General features: G+C 44.8%; 1 protein-coding gene across 2 annotated transcripts; it reads right to left on the bottom strand.

The window, feature by feature from the left end:
- Positions 1 to 4,091: 4,091 nt before the first annotated feature.
- LOC110485476 (uromodulin) lies at positions 4,092 to 10,572 on the bottom strand. Of its 2 annotated transcripts, XM_036948028.2 has the most exons (9): positions 10,210 to 10,572; positions 7,882 to 8,685; positions 7,593 to 7,679; positions 6,949 to 7,136; positions 6,150 to 6,301; positions 5,473 to 5,721; positions 5,181 to 5,331; positions 4,602 to 4,677; positions 4,092 to 4,416 (listed from the first exon to the last, which is right to left on the bottom strand). In XM_036948028.2, exons 1-9 carry the CDS (start codon positions 10,271 to 10,273, stop codon positions 4,397 to 4,399), a joined length of 1,791 nt encoding a protein of 596 aa, XP_036803923.1. In that variant the 5' UTR covers positions 10,274 to 10,572; the 3' UTR covers positions 4,092 to 4,396. The 2 variants fall into 2 exon arrangements, with proteins under 2 accessions (XP_036803923.1, XP_090050542.1); XM_090194416.1 differs by lacking the exon at positions 7,882 to 8,685 and having other exon boundaries at positions 10,210 to 10,301.
- Positions 10,573 to 17,153: the final 6,581 nt, after the last annotated feature.

Genomic DNA, 17,153 nt, shown 5'->3' on the forward strand with positions numbered 1-17,153 from the left:
CTCAAAGTGCACGTATGAACGACTCAACTCAAAGTGCACATATGAACGACTCAACTCAAAGTGCACATATGAACGACTCAACTCAAAGTGCACATATGAACGACTCAACTCAAAGTGCACATATGAACGACTCAACTCAAAGTGAAGACAAGAGGATGACGTGGTCTAGAAACAGTCCACAGCTCCTGTCCCCAAGCCCAGGCACCTGTGTAGATCAGGGCTGTAGGTACACTGCCTTGCAAAAGTAGTCCTGCTCCTTGGATTTATTCACATTGTATTGTTACAAAGTAGTATTCAAATGGATTTAATTGTAAAAAAATTAATCTGCAATCTACGCAAAATACTCTGTAATGTCAAAGAGGAAGAGAAAAGTGAATTATTTCTGAAGGGAAAATACATCAATCTAGTTGTTGCGTAACTATTCAGCTCTCTGAGTTAATACATGTTAGAAACACCTTTGGCAGCGATTACAGCTGTGAGTCTTCTTGGGTAAGTCTCTAAGAGCTTCACACACCTGGATTGTGCAACATTAGCCCATTATTCTGTTCAGAATTCCTCAAGCTTTGTCAAGATGTTGGGGATCATGGCTAGACAGAAATGGCCAAGTCTTGCCATAGATTGTCAAACAGATTTAATTCAAAACGGTAACTAGGCCACTCAGGAACATTCACTGTCTTCTTGGTAAGCAGCTCCAGTGTAGATGTGGCCTTGTGTTGTAAGACTCCTGCTGAAAGGTGAATTCCTCTCCCAGAGTGTGGTGTAAAGCAGGGTTTCCTCTAGGATTCTGCCTGTGCTTAGCTCCACCCCTTTTCATTTTACCCTGAAAAACACCCTAGTATTTGCCGATGACAAGCATACCCATACCATGATGCAGCCACCACCATGCTTGAAAATAAAAGGTGATGTCAGTGATCTAACAATTTTTTCAGAATGGCACAAATTCCCCGATATCAGGGTACTCATGTCAACATGTTTGCTTTCAGAGCATATTTGATCCCTATTTATAAGGGATGGGATCAGTGATGTGGTGTGTTGGATTTGCCCCAAACATAAGGCTTTGCATTTAGGCCAAAACGTTTATTCCTTTTCAGTACTGTTTTGCAGTATTACTTTAGTGGCTTGTTGCGTACATGAATGTTTTGGAATATTTGTATTCTATATACTTGTATTCTTCTTTTCACACATTTAAGTAATCATTGTGGAGTCACTACAATGTTGTTGATCCATCCTCAGTTTTCTCCTATCACAGTCACTGAACTCTGTAACTGTTTTAAAGTCACCAATGGCCTCATGGTAACATCCCTGAGCAGGTTCCTTCCTGTCCTGCAGCTCAGTTCAGAAGGACGACTGTATCCCTGAGCAGGTTCCTTCCTGTCCTGCAGCTCAGTTCAGAAGGACGACTGTATCCCTGAGCGGGTTCCTTCCTGTCCTGCAGCTCAGTTCAGAAGGACGACTGTATCTTTGATGTGCCTGGGTGGGTTAATACATCATCCACAGCATCATTATTAACTTGGTCAGGCTTAAAGAGATATTCAATGTCTGATTTGTTATTGTTACCCATCTACCAATCACTGGCCTTCTTCATGAGGCTTTCTCAAAGCTCCCTGCTCTTTGTGGCTGAATCTTGACTGAGGGACCATACAGATGTTGTATGAATGGGGGACAGAGGATGGGTTAGTCATTCAACCACTGTTATTTCACACAGACTGAGCCCGTATTAGGTTTGCCTAAACAAAGCGTCTGTATACTTACGCAACGACCAGATTTGAGTTGACATTTTTATGAATCTTTTTATTTTTTTATTTACATTTTTCTTCCATTTTGACATTCCAGAGTTATTTCAGTAGGTTATTGACCAAAAATTACATTTAAATCCAGTTTACTTCCACGTTTAAAGATAATAAAATGTGAAGTAATCCAAGGGGTATGAATACTGTATCAAGGTACTGTATCAAGAGCGCAGATCTAGGATCAGATCCCCTCTGACCGGACCCTGTCCACGTCATCTAATCAGACCCTTCCTGACCCCACCCTGTCCATGTCATCTTATCAGACCCCCCCTGACCCCACCCTGTCCATGTCATCCTATCAGACCCCTCCTGACCCCACCCTGTCCATGTCATCTTATCAGACCCCCCCTGACCCCACCCTGTCCATGTCATCTTATCAGACCCCCCCTGACCCCACCCTGTCCATGTCATCCTATCAGACCCCTCCTGACCCCACCCTGTCCATGTCATCTTATCAGACCCCTCCTGACCCCACCCTGTCCATGTCATCTTATCAGACCCCCCCTGACCCCACCCTGTCCATGTCATCTAATCAGACCCCTCCTGACCCCACCCTGTCCATGTCATCTTATCAGACCCCCCTGACCCCACCCTGTCCATGTCATCTTATCAGACCCCCCCTGACCCCACCCTGTCCATGTCATCTTATCAGACCCCCCCTGACCCCACCCTGTCCATGTCATCTTATCAGACCCCCCCTGACCCCACCCTGTCCATGTCATCCTATCAGACCCCTCCTGACCCCCCCCCCCCCTGACTCCACCCTGTCCATGTCATCTTATCAGACCCCCCCTGACCCCACCCCCTGACTCCACCCTGTCCATGTCATCTTATCAGACCCCCCTGTCAGACCCCCCCGTCAGACCCCTCTGTCAGACCCCCCCCTGTCAGACCCCCCTGACCCCACCCTCCATGTCTAAAAGGCAATTATAAATCACTCCTACTCAGAGCTGCTGTGTACATATATATTTGTTTACCTTTATTTAACTAGACAAGTCAGTTAAGAACAAAATCTTATTTATGATGGCCTACCGGGGAACAGTGGGTTAACTGCCATTTTCAAGAGCAGAACAACCTTGGGATTTGATCCAGCAACCTTTCGGTTACTGGCCCAATGCACTAACCACTAGGCTACCTGCCGACCCAAAAATACGTATGGTCCCTGGATAGAGAGGAAAGCAATATGGTGAAAACTCCTGGCCTATCAGAGGGCAGGGTTGACCTACCACCATGTTGCTTATTTATCCCATTCTCTCAGATCTACACAGGTTGACTAGACAAGCGGGTGCTACTACTGGAATACATCAAACAAGTGGAGAGACTAGAGTGATCCAGGAGGGGTTTGGGAAACACTGAATTAGAGTCTAGGAATCACAGAACGTTGGTGGATCACATGGTTTCCAGTTGTTTGATGCCATTCCATTTGCTCCGTTCCAGACGTTATTATGAGCCGTCCTCCCCTCAGCAAGTTCTACTGCTCGGGATTGATTCAGGACTGGGCCAACAGCCAACCTTTCTCTTACCACAGCGCCACAGCTCCACCTAGTGGAGAGACTGGAGAACTGATACCTCGTAAAACTTTCCCCAAACCAACAGCACCTTGGTGCTTTACAGACAGCTCTGTTGAAGTTTAGAGGGTATTAAATGAAACTGTCATCTTGATAACAGTAACTGTTTTACAGACTCTAGCTTGACCCTGTGTTAATGAGCTCTTTGTAATAAACACACACACCCACACACATCCACACACACACACCCACACAAACGAGGCCTGAAGGCACAACCCACATTGAGTTTACAGTAACAATGGAGAGAGGTGGAAGGTCCTCAACCAACAGTAACAATGGAGAGAGGTGGAAGGTCCTCAACCAACAGTAACAATGGAGAGAGGTGGAAGGTCCTCAACCAACAGTAACAATGGAGAGAAGTGGAAGGTCCTCAACCAACAGTAACAATGGAGTCATAAGAAAGGAGCATCATAAACTACTACTCAGACTGTCATGGCCATTCTGAAGACTTTCATTGTGTTATTCTACAGTGGAACAAACAGCACTATTTCAATACACCAATCAGTCTTCCTGCTTTGGTAAAACAACCTAGGAAGTGTTCAGTACACTGACTAAATACATATCATGAATGTCACTTAGCCAGTTTTCCTAAAATCTGCTATGGTCAATTAGTACTTTCACCTATACAAAATAAACCACACATTGTTCTGCCTTTTGTAAATATGTATACACCTGCCTTACAATACATATATGTTTACAACCTGTTAAATAGACAATCATTAGACAATGACCATCATCATACAGAGTTATTTATTGACATCATCAAATCACAGCACACACACACAGCAACTCAGATTTGGATGGAACTTACACAATGATTTGAGGAAATGATCAGTCCTAAAACAATGCAAGTCTGTGTGTATACAACATGCACAGTACAATGAAATCACACTGTAGTGCATAAATTCATTACTAGAATCAAAACAAGTATTTCTGTGCCCTTAAAAGTTACACTGGGCTGTAGGTTGGGATGGAGATCAGGGGATTAGTTCAGGAGGGACCCCATCCTTCATATGACATGCTGGGGGCTCCCAAGGCTCACTCCAGACTCTGGGCCCCTGGGGGTCAAAGAGAATCTGACTGTTAGAGAGGAAACACACCAGAACAACGGCCGAGTGCTTTTGACCAGAATATCGGCCATTCATTTTTGTTCATTTCCCGACTACTCTACATTTCGGTCCAAAACCTCTACAATATATTAGCTCATAAACTATGTAAGTCATTACTAAAGTAAAATATTTACAGGTGATTGGCCCGATGGTGAGCGGCTTGAGGCGGATGGACTTGGACACAGAGCGGGATCTCCTCCTGGAACACACCTGTAGAGAGAGAAACCAACCACTAAGTCAGAGTGACCAAACACTAAGTCAGAGAGACCAAACACTAAGTCAGAGTGACCAAACACTAAGTCAGAGAGACCAAACACTAAGTCAGAGAGACCAAACACTAAGTCAGAGAGACCAACCACTAAGTCAGAGTGACCAAACACTAAGTCAGAGAGACCAACCACTAAGTCAGAGAGACCAAACACTAAGTCAGAGAGACCAAACACTAAGTCAGAGTGACCAAACACTAAGTCAGAGAGACCAAACACTAAGTCAGAGTGACCAAACACTAAGTCAGAGAGACCAACCACTAAGTCAGAGAGACCAACCACTAAGTCAGAGAGACCAAACACTAAGTCAGAGTGACCAAACACTAAGTCAGAGAGACCAAACACTAAGTCAGAAAAACACTGAGTCAGAGACCAACCACTAAGTCAGAGAGACCTGAAAGCCCAAGGAGAGAGTTAAATGAGTCTGAGAAGAACATCAGGACTCACTGGAGTGCAGGAGGAGCTCCCCTGGTCACACAGGCTGAGTCTGCAGTGCAGGAATATGTAACGGTATTCCCCCTGCAGTAGAGCAGAGAACGAAGCCCTGAGGGACGAGCCACTTTCCTCCACTGTCACCTGGGTACGATTTGTAGGACACCTGGGAGAAGAGCCAAGAAACAGCAAAGGTTTCAAGGCATGCACGGCTACACAGACCGTACACAGCAACAAACACACCATACTTCACACACAAAACAAACACACACGGACATGCAAACAGCCGATGAACAGAGTCATGGACCTGTCCTGAATCATGTAGGTCCGTGGGAGATTATCAGGGCTGGGGGATTCCGTGGTGTAGCAGTCTTCCAGAACAACAACAAAACGTTCTGCCTCGGACTCCTCTACGGACACGCCCACGTGCAGGGAGGAACCCGCAATCAGGGTGACTGGCTGACCAGCTGGGTAAGGCTGTGTGTAGTTGGAGTCGCGGTACAGAGACATGGAGGCCTTGGCCTTGGCACCGACTCGGACAACTTCATGATCAGTTCTGTGAAGAGGTACAAAGGTACATAGAGGTGACGCTACAAATCAAACTTTATGAACATTAAAATAACAGTTGAATGTTCACAATGATGGCACTGTTAGACTAAACAGTTCCAAAGGGGTTCTTTGGCTGTCCCCATAGGAGAACCCTTTCTGGTTCCAGGTTGAACCTGTTTTGGTTCTAGGTAGAACCCTCTGTGGAGAGGGTTCTATATGGAACTCAAAATAATAATATAGCTGAAACCAAAAGGTTTCTGCCTGGAACCAAAAGGGGTTATTCAAAGGGTTCTCCTATGGGTTCTCCTATGGGTTCTCCTATGGGGACAGCCGAAGAATCCTTCTAGGTTCTAGATATCACTTTTTTTATATAATAGTGTCGTCTGCACAAAGACAACAGAATAAACAGAATGGACTTTCTGCATATTTTCTCACAGTGGGAGAGGTCTGATGGCCACATCCAGACTGCTCTCTGTCTCCAGAGGATAGACACAGGAGAAGGGAAAGCCGAAGGGTCGGGAGCCGTTCCTCCCATCTACTGGATAAACAAATAAACTGTTGGAGTAGACAGCATGGGTGGTGTTTGTCTGGGAAAAAGGGAGGAGGGGGTTAAGAAACATGTCATATTCATGCATTTATTAGGCCTGCTTGAATTAGTGATGTGTAGACTACCGTGAGATCACAGGGATTTGTTTGACAATTAACCACCGTTAACACTAATGTCATGTCGTCTTCAGCCCTATTTATTTACCTGACCTTTATTTAAAGAGTCCTATTGAGACCAAGGTCTCGTGACCAGACCAGCAGCTATTACACATTAAACGGTAGAGACTCACACACTTCAGTCAAGGCAGGAGCATAGAAAACACAAAAATACAAAAACACAATTCAAAAAACAAGCAGAGGTTCCTCCGCCAACAATCTGAACTGAAAGGCACCACTGCATCCCGCGTAGCTCGGTTGGTAGAGTATGGCGCCAGAGTTGTGGGTTCGATTCCCACCAGGGACCGGTATGAAAGGTATCAACGTATCAACTCCCTACTGCAAGTGGCTCTGGATGAGAGCGTCTGCTAAATGTCAAATGTAACTGTGGGTTATTCTGAAGGTTGTTACATAAGTAAGATGTGAACCAACTAAAGTGTGTGTTTAGTAATAATTCACAAAACGTCTCCAGGGAAAATATTGGGGCAGCAATATAGAACCTTTTTGAGCATAAAGTGAAAATATTTCTCACCTCCAGAGTGTTTCCACAGTGTCCCTCCCGTCGCTCCACCTGGTACCACACTGAGCCGTTACGATCCTCGTGGGCGGAGCAGCGTCCGTCAGCCAGGTGGGCAGAGGAAGCATCCAGACCAGCAGCCTCCAGGTAAACATTTGGAAGGCCCACCTTCAGGAGGCTCCGCCCACACACCAGCTCTGGAGCTAAGTAAACCACTCAGGAGGTTATTTAAGCAATAAGGCGTGTGAACAGGTACATGTGTGAGACTGAGATCTCTGTGTTATACACCACGCAACACGGAATGCCTGCATACATCCCTCAGCCGTGGTATATTGGCCATATACCAAAAACCCCCAAGCTGCCTTATCAACCAATCATCATTCAGGGCTGGAACCCTGAATGTTGATTGGCTGAAAGCCACGGGTATGAGGAAACATGTATTTTTACTGTTCTAATTCCATTGGTAATCAGTTTATAATAGTAATAATGCACCTTGGGGGTTTGTGACATATGGCCAATATACCACGCCTCCTCTGACCTTATTGGTTAAAAGATACGCCTCTTAAAGATGCATCATTTCACCCCGAAATCTCTGCGTTTCATAGTGTTTGAAAAAAAGACAGATCTGACAATACAGTTTATATTTGTTCAGCACTCACCTTTCCTCTCACATCTCCAGTGTGTCTCATTGTCTCTCACACAGGCATCAAACACTCCACATGTGGAACACACCGTGGTGTTGACATCTGGAAGAGACAGAGGTAGTGTTAAATTACTTTGTTATGTCTAGTTATTTGAACACTCTTGATGTCTTTAAGAAACAGTGACAAGGACATTATGAGGTCATACCTGCACAGTGACAAGGACATTATGACGTCATACCTGCACAGTGACAAGGACATTATGACGTCATACCTGCACAGTGACAAGGACATTATGACGTCATACCTGCACAGTAGGCCATGTTGCATAGTGTTGTAGGGACAAACTTGTAGACATAGTAGTTTCCATAGCAGGCTTTGACATGGATGGGATTTTGCCTCCTGTAGCAGCAGTCATAATAATAGTGTCCACAGACGCTCCTCTGAACCACCCCGTCTAACAGCTGGGGATGAGCTAATGGAAGCCACAAGGGGATCTCCGTCCCACACATGTATTTCTCCACACACCTCTCTGGCATCTGAACACTGGTGTTCCCCAGGAACAGGCGATACCAGCCCTGCCAGTTGACAGACGAGTCACAGTGGTAGCCATTAGCTGGACCGTAGTTGGTGGTGGAACGCCAGTCGTCATTCAGTACAGAGTAGTGCAGGCAGGGGTCTGCACAGAGGGACGATCCACCAACACTGATACAGTCCTCTCCCACTGGACACCGTCTCCCCCCGCACTGAAACTGCACTGAACGGGAGTCACCAGGACTGGAGTGGAGGTTGTCTTCAGGAGGCACCAGGCAGTTGAAGGATCCGGGGGTGTTCTCACAGACCTGAGGAGGGCTGCAGGGTTGGTCTGGGAGGGAACACTCGTCAACGTCCACACAGCCCAGCTCCGAGGACCAGCCGTAACCTTGACGACAGCAGGAGCCTTTAGCGCAGAACTCAAGGTCGTAACAGGTGATGCCGTCGCCAACGAAGCCATCTTGACAGGTGCAAGTGACGGACCAGGTTTGGAAAGCATCTCCCCTCTCACGTTCCACAGGTGAGTCTAGGCAGGTGGCTTGGTCATGACACGCCTCACAACTGGTAACAACCGTACCTGAGAAAACAATTCCCCCATAAAGCTTATGACAAGACACTACATTCAATTTAATCAATGTGTGATATATTGGCCGTTATAAACTGGGTAGTTTGGGTCCTGGATGCTGATTGGTTGAAAGCTGTGGAATATAAGACATTATAGACTGGTTGGTTAGAGCCCTGAATGCTGATTGGATGACAGACGTGGTATTCAGACCGTATACCACGGGTATGAAAAAACAGCTCTAATTACGTTGGTAAACAGTTTATAATAGCAATAAGGCACCTTGAAGATTTGTGTTATATGTGCAATGTACAACAGGCTAAGAACAGCCCTTAGCCGGGGTATATTGGCCGTATACAACACCCCCTCGTGCCTTATTGCTTAAATATACCACAAGTATGATGCAAAATTACTTGTTTACTGTTATAATTACTTTGGTAACTAGTTTATAATAGAAATAATGCACATCAGGGGTTTGTGGTATATGGCCAATATGTCACTGCTAAGGGCTGTATCCAGGCACTCCCCTTCACATCGTGCCTAAAAACAACAACACATAAAACCTCACATAATTCTGCTAAAAAACAATGACAATTTATCTCATCCAGTGGTACAGTTGAAGTCATTAGTTTACATACACTTTAACCAAATACATTTAAACTCAGTTCTTCACAATTCCTGACATTTCATCCTAGTAAAAATTCCCTGTTTTAGGTCAGTTAGGATCACCACTTTATTTTAAGAATGTGAAATGTCAGAATAATAGTAGAGAGAATGATTTATTTCAGCTTTTATTTCTTTCATCACATTCCCAGTGGGTCAGAAGTTTACACACACTCAATTAGTATTTGGTAGCATTGCCTTTAAATTGTTTAACTTGGGTCAAACGTTTTGGGTAGCCTTCCACAATAAGTTGGGTGAATTTTGGCCCATTCCTCCTGACAGAGCTGGTGTAACTGAGTCAGGTTTGTCTGCCTTCTTGCTTGCACACATTGCTTTATTCTTGCACACAAAGCATCACCCATAACCTGCACTGGGGAGCAACAGTATATATATAACCTGCACTGGGGAGCAACAGTATATATATAACCTGCACTGGGGAGCAACAGTATATATATAACCTGCACTGGGGAGCAACAGTATATATATATAACCTGCACTGGGGAGCAACAGTATATATATAACCTGCACTGGGGAGCAACAGTATATATATAACCTGCACTGGGGAGCAACAGTATATATATAACCTGCACTGGGGAGCAACAGTATATATATATAACCTGCACTGGGGAGCAACAGTATATATATAACCTGCACTGGGGAGCAACAGTATATATATAACCTGCACTGGGGAGCAACAGTATATATATAACCTGCACTGGGGAGCAACAGTATATATATATAACCTGCACTGGGGAGCAACAGTATATATATAACCTGCACTGGGGAGCAACAGTATATATATAACCTGCACTGGGGAGCAACAGTATTCTGTGTGAAGCTCTCCATCCGTTCCCTAAATGAGAATCAACCCTTTACCTGAGCTGTCTGCAGTAACATGCTTAAAGAACAGGAGCACCATCAGAACACCCGATGACATCATTCTGTTCAGCTTCTCTTCAGATCAGACACACGGCTGGAAAATAAAGAATAAAAAAATAATATCAAATATTTTGGCCTAAAAGTCTCCATCAGGGTCAAAACATGATAAAGGCTAACGAGCGAAACAAACACGTTTTAGTTTTATAATTGAAGAAGCGTTTAAAAATAACAAATGATCAACTTCCACTTCCTGAGTTCCTGAATTCACTTCACTTGTGGCAAAATCAAACAATAAAATGTGAAGTATTTTCATGCAGAAGGAATAAGATATAGTTGAAACTATGGAAAAAGACATCGCTCACTTACCAATCAGCATATGATGGATTTGACCATTGAGCTAGAGAATATATCCAGTAGTTTTTCAGGGGAGGAGGAGGGGGTGGTGGGGCGCATCATGTGACTACAGTAAAAGGGATATTGTTTTTAACGGAGTTACTAATTAATCGTTACTAATTAACTATTAGAAATATAATCTATGCCAGTTAGCCTTGTGCCAATGTGCCCATGGTGATGACACTGAAACATTGAACAACTGAATAAAGTGTATTGTTTAAAGCCGTGTTTCCCAATACCAAACGGGGGGGGGGGGGGGGGGCAGGGGGGGTTACATTTCGCCCTAGCACCGAACACATTTGATTCAGCTAATCAACTCACCATCAATCAAATTTGACTTGAATCAGGTATGTTAGCACATTGGAAAAATGTGTCCCCGTTCGGGTCCCCAGGACCAGGATTGGGAAACACGGCTTTAAAGGGACATTTCACTCGTAAATGAAAGACTTTCAGACCTCAAAAGTAGACTGGTTTCAAGGTTTCAAGATGAAACCCACAACATTGGTTGTGTAGATCATGCCATATGCCTCAATCCAAAGGGTTTTCTCCAGTGCTGATCTTTTCCATTCACTCTGACATGAGTTAACTTTGGAAGTCTGAAAACTGAAAACGTCTGACAACCTTTTAGTTGAAGGTGTAATGTCCCTTTAATCACTGTGTGGAGCTGAACTAATGAGCTCATCACTCCGAGTGTTATGTTGGTCTGTCATTGATAATAAGTCATGACCATAGGTCATACTGGTCGGAGCCAGAAGGGCCCATTGGGCGGGAGCCTATCGGTCGTCATTATGGGCGAGTGGTAAAGTCAGAAGCTCCGCCTCTTTCAAAAATGTTTCTTCTTCTAATCTGAATTTAAACCTAACCTTAACCTCACTGCTTACTGTATGTCTAACCATGACTTTAAATGAAGACCAACCTCACTGCTTACTGTATGTCTAACCATGACTTTAAATGTAGACCAACCACACTGCTTACTGTATGTCTAACCATGACTTTAAATGAAGACCAACCACACTGCTTACTGTATGTCTAACCATGACTTTAAATGAAGACCAACCTCACTGCTTACTGTATGTCTAACCATGACTTTAAATGTAGACCAACCACACTGCTTACTGTATGTCTAACCATGACTTTAAATGAAGACCAACCTCACTGCTTACTGTATGTCTAACCATGACTTTAAATGAAGACCAACCACACTGCTTACTTTATGTCTAACCATGACTTTAAATGAAGACCAACCACACTGCTTACTGTATGTCTAACCATGACTTTAAACAAAGACTAAAAATCCCATTTTGATTTCCTCTTTCTCTAGCCCAGGTGTTTCCCAGGGATCCAAAGAGAGGCACGTTTTTGGCTTCGCCCCTGTACTAACACAGCTGATTCAAATCAAATGCTTGATGATGATGATGATGATGATGATGATGATGATGATGTCGATTAGTGGAATGAAGTGTGTGAGTGCTGGGGTAAACACAACAATGTATATCCCTTTGGGTCCCAAGGACCAGGACTGAGAAACAATGAGTGGTGTGAGGCAGAATGATGTACCAGTACACCCCCTGGACAGGACACTAGTCTATCTCCTGTTTCTGTAGGGTGAGGCAGCTTGATGTACCAGTACACCCCCTGGACAGGACACTAGTCTATCTCCTGTTTCTGTAGGGTGAGGCAGCTTGATGTACCAGTACACCCCCTGGACAGGACACTAGTCTATCTCCTGTTTCTGTAGGGTGAGGCAGCTTAATGTACCAGTACACCCCCTGGACAGGACACTAGTCTATCTCCTGTTTCTGTAGGGTGAGGCAGAATGATGTAACAGTACACCCCCTGGACAGGACACTAGTCTATCTCCTGTTTCTGTAGGATGAGGCAGCTTGATGTACCAGTACACCCCCTGGACAGGACACTAGTCTATCTCCTGTTTCTGTAGGGTGAGGCAGAATGATGTACCAGTACACCCCCTGGACAGGACACTAGTCTATCTCCTGTTTCTGTAGGGTGAGGCAGCTTGATGTACCAGTACACCCCCTGGACAGGACACTAGTCTATCTCCTGTTTCTGTAGGGTGAGGCAGCTTGATGTACCAGTACACCCCCTGGACAGGACACTAGTCTATCTCCTGTTTCTGTAGGGTGAGGCAGCTTAATGTACCAGTACACCCCCTGGACAGGACACTAGTCTATCTCCTGTTTCTGTAGGGTGAGGCAGAATGATGTAACAGTACACCCCCTGGACAGGACACTAGTCTATCTCCTGTTTCTGTAGGATGAGGCAGCTTGATGTACCAGTACACCCCCTGGACAGGACACTAGTCTATCTCCTGTTTCTGTAGGGTGAGGCAGAATGATGTACCAGTACACCCCCTGGACAGGACACTAGTCTATCTCCTGTTTCTGTAGGGTGAGGCAGCTTGATGTACCAGTACACCCCCTGGACAGGACACTAGTCTATCTCCTGTTTCTGTAGGGTGAGGCAGAATGATGTACCAGTACACCCCCTGGACAGGACACTAGTCTATCTCCTGTTTCTGTAGGGTGAGGCAGAATGATGTACCAGTACACCCCCTGGACAGGACACTAGTCTATCTCCTGTTTCTGTAGGGTGAGGCAGCTTGATGTACCAGTACACCCCCTGGACAGGACACTAGTCTATCTCCTGTTTCTGTAGTGTGAGGCAGAATGATGTACCAGTACACCCCCTGGACAGGACACTAGTCTATCTCCTGTTTCTGTAGTGTGAGGCAGAATGATGTACCAGTACACCCCCTGGACAGGACACTAGTCTATCTCCTGTTTCTGTAGGGTGAGGCAGCTTGATGTACCAGTTCACCCCCTGGAAAGATGCTGTCACTGATATCAAGTTACATTTATTGGAGAACCCAATATCTTCCCATGATATTCTTCGGAGTTGTGCTCACAGTACATTTACACACACACACACACACACACACACACACACACACACACACACACACACACACACACACACACACACACACACACACACACACACACACACACACACAATAAACGTGTGTAATTGTCATCAGTCAGTTACGCAAGAAACTCTTATCTAATGCTGTACAAACAATCCGCTGGTCCATTCTCAAAAACATCATAAAATGTAGCCTACTGGTTAATCTTAGTGGTCTGATTAAATAAATTCACAACTGAGTTAGGAAATAGGACACACACACACTGCCACACACACACACACACACACACACACACACACACACACACACACACACACACACACACACACACACACACACACCTGGATTTAATCCAAGGCGTATTATAGAGCAGCTATCCTATGATGTATATTGTCGTGTGTTGAATTGGATTGAATCCCACCCCCAGTACAGGAGCCTGAAGGCAACACCCACATTGAGTTTACAGTAACAATGTAGAGAGGTGGAAGGTCCTCAACCAACAGTAACAATGGAGAGAGGTGGAAGGTCCTCAACCAACAGTAACAATGGAGAGAGGTGGAAGGTCCTCAACCAACAGTAACAATGGAGAGAGGTGGAAGGTCCTCAACCAATAGTAACAATGGAGAGAAGTGGAAGGTCCTCAACCAACAGTAACAATGGAGGGAAGTGGAAGGTCCTCAACCAACAGTAACAATGAAGAGAGGTGGAAGGTCCTCAACCAACAGTAACAATGGAGAGAGGTGGAAGGTCCTCAACCAACAGTAACAATGGAGAGAGGTGGAAGGTCCTCAACCAACAGTAACAATGGAGAGAGGTGGAAGGTCCTCAACCAACAGTAACAATGGAGAGAGGTGGAAGGTCCTCAACCAACAGTAACAATGGAGGGAAGTGGAAGGTCCTCAACCAACAGTAACAATGAAGAGAGGTGGAAGGTCCTCAACCAACAGTAACAATGGAGAGAGGTGGAAGGTCCTCAACCAACAGTAACAATAGAGAGAAGTGGAAGGTCCTCAACCAACAGTAACAATGGAGGGAGGTGGAAGGTCCTCAACCAACAGTAACAATGGAGAGAAGTGGAAGGTCCTCAACCAACAGTAACAATGAAGAGAGGTGGAAGGTCCTCAACCAACAGTAACAATGGAGAGAAGTGGAAGGTCCTCAACCAACAGTAACAATGAAGAGAGGTGGAAGGTCCTCAACCAACAGTAACAATGGAGAGAGGTGGAAGGTCCTCAACCAACAGTAACAATGGAGAGAGGTGGAAGGTCCTCAACCAACAGTAACAATGGAGAGAGGTGGAAGGTCCTCAACCAACAGTAACAATGAAGAGAAGTGGAAGGTCCTCAACCAACAGTAACAATGGAGAGAGGTGGAAGGTCCTCAACCAACAGTAACAATGGAGAGAGGTGGAAGGTCCTCAACCAACAGTAACAATGGAGAGAGGTGGAAGGTCCTCAACCAACAGTAACAATGAAGAGAAGTGGAAGGTCCTCAACCAACAGTAACAATGGAGAGAGGTGGAAGGTCCTCAACCAACAGTAACAATGGAGAGAGGTGGAAGGTCCTCAACCAACAGTAACAATGAAGAGAAGTGGAAGGTCCTCAACCAACAGTAACAATGGAGAGAGGTGGAAGGTCCTCAACCAACAGTAACAATGAAGAGAGGTGGAAGGTCCTCAACCAACAGTAACAATGGAGAGAGGTGGAAGGTGTGTGTGTATGAAAGTGTGTAGATATATGTGAATGCACTCCTTTGCGCCCCCACCCCTTTTCCCCGCACAGTGGTGAGCTATAATTTGAATAAAGCTGATTTTAAACACAACAAACTCATGTCAGGAAAAGAAAAAAGGTGAAACTAATCTATGCCTGTTCTGATAAAAAAAACTCCGGGCATTTAGCCTGGGGGGGATGCCTTGCTTGACCACACCCTCCTTCCTTGCTCCTGCCCTGCCTCTTCCACCAATCCATTTGTTTTTATGGACAGAAAAGAGCAGGAGCTCTGAGCTGTACGATCAGGTCCATAGGCAACACCATTAAGGGCCATCTCCATTCGACTTCTATGAGTTAGTAATCAAACTGAAAGTGTGCCTACCTTCATGTTCCAATCCAACCAAAAGTACACATGGTCATCCATGCGGGGAGAGAAACATGACAAAGTGAGAAAGGCTATAGTGGGTCTTTTTTTTTTGCTCTTCATTTCCAAATCATCCTAAAGTATCTACAAATGTACTGTGTAGCTCAATGAAGTTACTTATAGGTGAATTGGACATGAAGTGTGAAAACGCTTAGGTACCATTGACATGCATTGGATTCGTGCCGTAAATGCTAAACAGTTAGCTTTTGAAACAGTGACCAGGTAAACAACACCGAAGCATCTGTTGCTGTCATAGCTTGTCCATAGACTGCTGGATGTAATGTGGGTGAACTATCCAAGTCCTGGTCTAAAGAGCAAGAGAACTGTTGGTTATTAGCCTATAGGACTAGCTAGGTTTAATCTGTGTCCGGGAAGTCGTCCCTCACTGTTGGTTATTAGCCTGTAGGACTAGCTAGGTTTAATCTGTGTCCGGGAAGTCGTCCCTCACTGTTGGTTATTAGCCTGTAGGACTAGCTAGGTTTAATCTGTGTCCGGGAAGTCGTCCCTCACTGTTGGTTATTAGCCTGTAGGACTAGCTAGGTTTAATCTGTGTCCGGGAAGTCGTCCCTCACTGTTGGTTATTAGCCTGTAGGACTAGCTAGGTTTAATCTGTGTCCGGGAAGTCGTCCCTCACTGTTGTAAATCTAACCCCTCCACAGTGTCAGTGTTGAGTCTGGTCCTGATTGGTAACACTGGCCAGGGTCGGGGTGCAGCAGGAAACGCCATCCTGGTCAGAGAGGCGTTCTGAGGCGTTCTTCTCTCTGGTTGCCGTGACAACAGAGTGCCAGTGTTGGACCGGGCCAGCTGCTGCTACCGCTACGGGACCAATGTACACCATGGTGCTGTTCACTGGGGGAGACCAGCTAGAGGGGAGACCAGTGGATGACCTACTGAAGGACAACAGTCAACTGCTACAGCTAATCAGTACCTGCAGGGGCAGATATCATGGGAACTTGGAGAGAAACGGACAATGAAAGGTTGACTACTGAGAGAATGATTATCAATGTGTTACTACTAAATTAGAGCTTTGATCCAAGCTTTGGTTAGACTCATTCCTGTAATTTATGTGAGTGTGAATTATAGTCATATGTCATCAAAGGAGAAAATATTAAGCAATACTGTATCATGCATTGTTTTATCTACATTTGTATGCTGATATAAAATTACGTAAAAAATAATTATATCAAATGATGGGAAAAAAATTAAATACATAAAAATAAAAAAATAAAAAAATCAGAATTAGGGTGTCATTTTATGACCAAATAAAATGATTTAACAAATGAATGAAAAGCAAATCTATACTGTCTCTTCAAACAGTAGATACGTGTTTTACCATGTGGATTTACGAACAGATAGTTATTTCACCACGTACAGATGAATATGGGAAACCCATAAGAATTAGGGGTATGTCTATCTTTATCTCTTATAGAGCATACTTGGAAATGGGACGATATGTCTGATTCCTCCGAT

The sequence above is a fragment of the Oncorhynchus mykiss genome, chromosome 13, assembly GCF_057628025.1.
Source record: "Oncorhynchus mykiss isolate SJ-2025 chromosome 13, ASM5762802v1, whole genome shotgun sequence".
Lineage (NCBI taxonomy): Eukaryota > Metazoa > Chordata > Actinopteri > Salmoniformes > Salmonidae > Oncorhynchus > Oncorhynchus mykiss.

Excerpts from the sequence above, each read along its gene's own strand:
- LOC110485476 (XM_036948028.2), bottom strand. The coding sequence starts at position 10,273 with ATGATGTCATCGGGTGTTCTGATGGTGCTCCTGTTCTTTAAGCATGTT. Across the intron at positions 7,137-7,592 it reads CTGGAGATGTGAGAGGAAAG|CTCCAGAGCTGGTGTGTGGG; the intron begins GTGAGTGCTGAA and ends TGGTTTACTTAG. Across the intron at positions 5,722-6,149 it reads GCCATCAGACCTCTCCCACT|AACTGATCATGAAGTTGTCC; the intron begins GTGAGAAAATAT and ends ACCTCTTCACAG.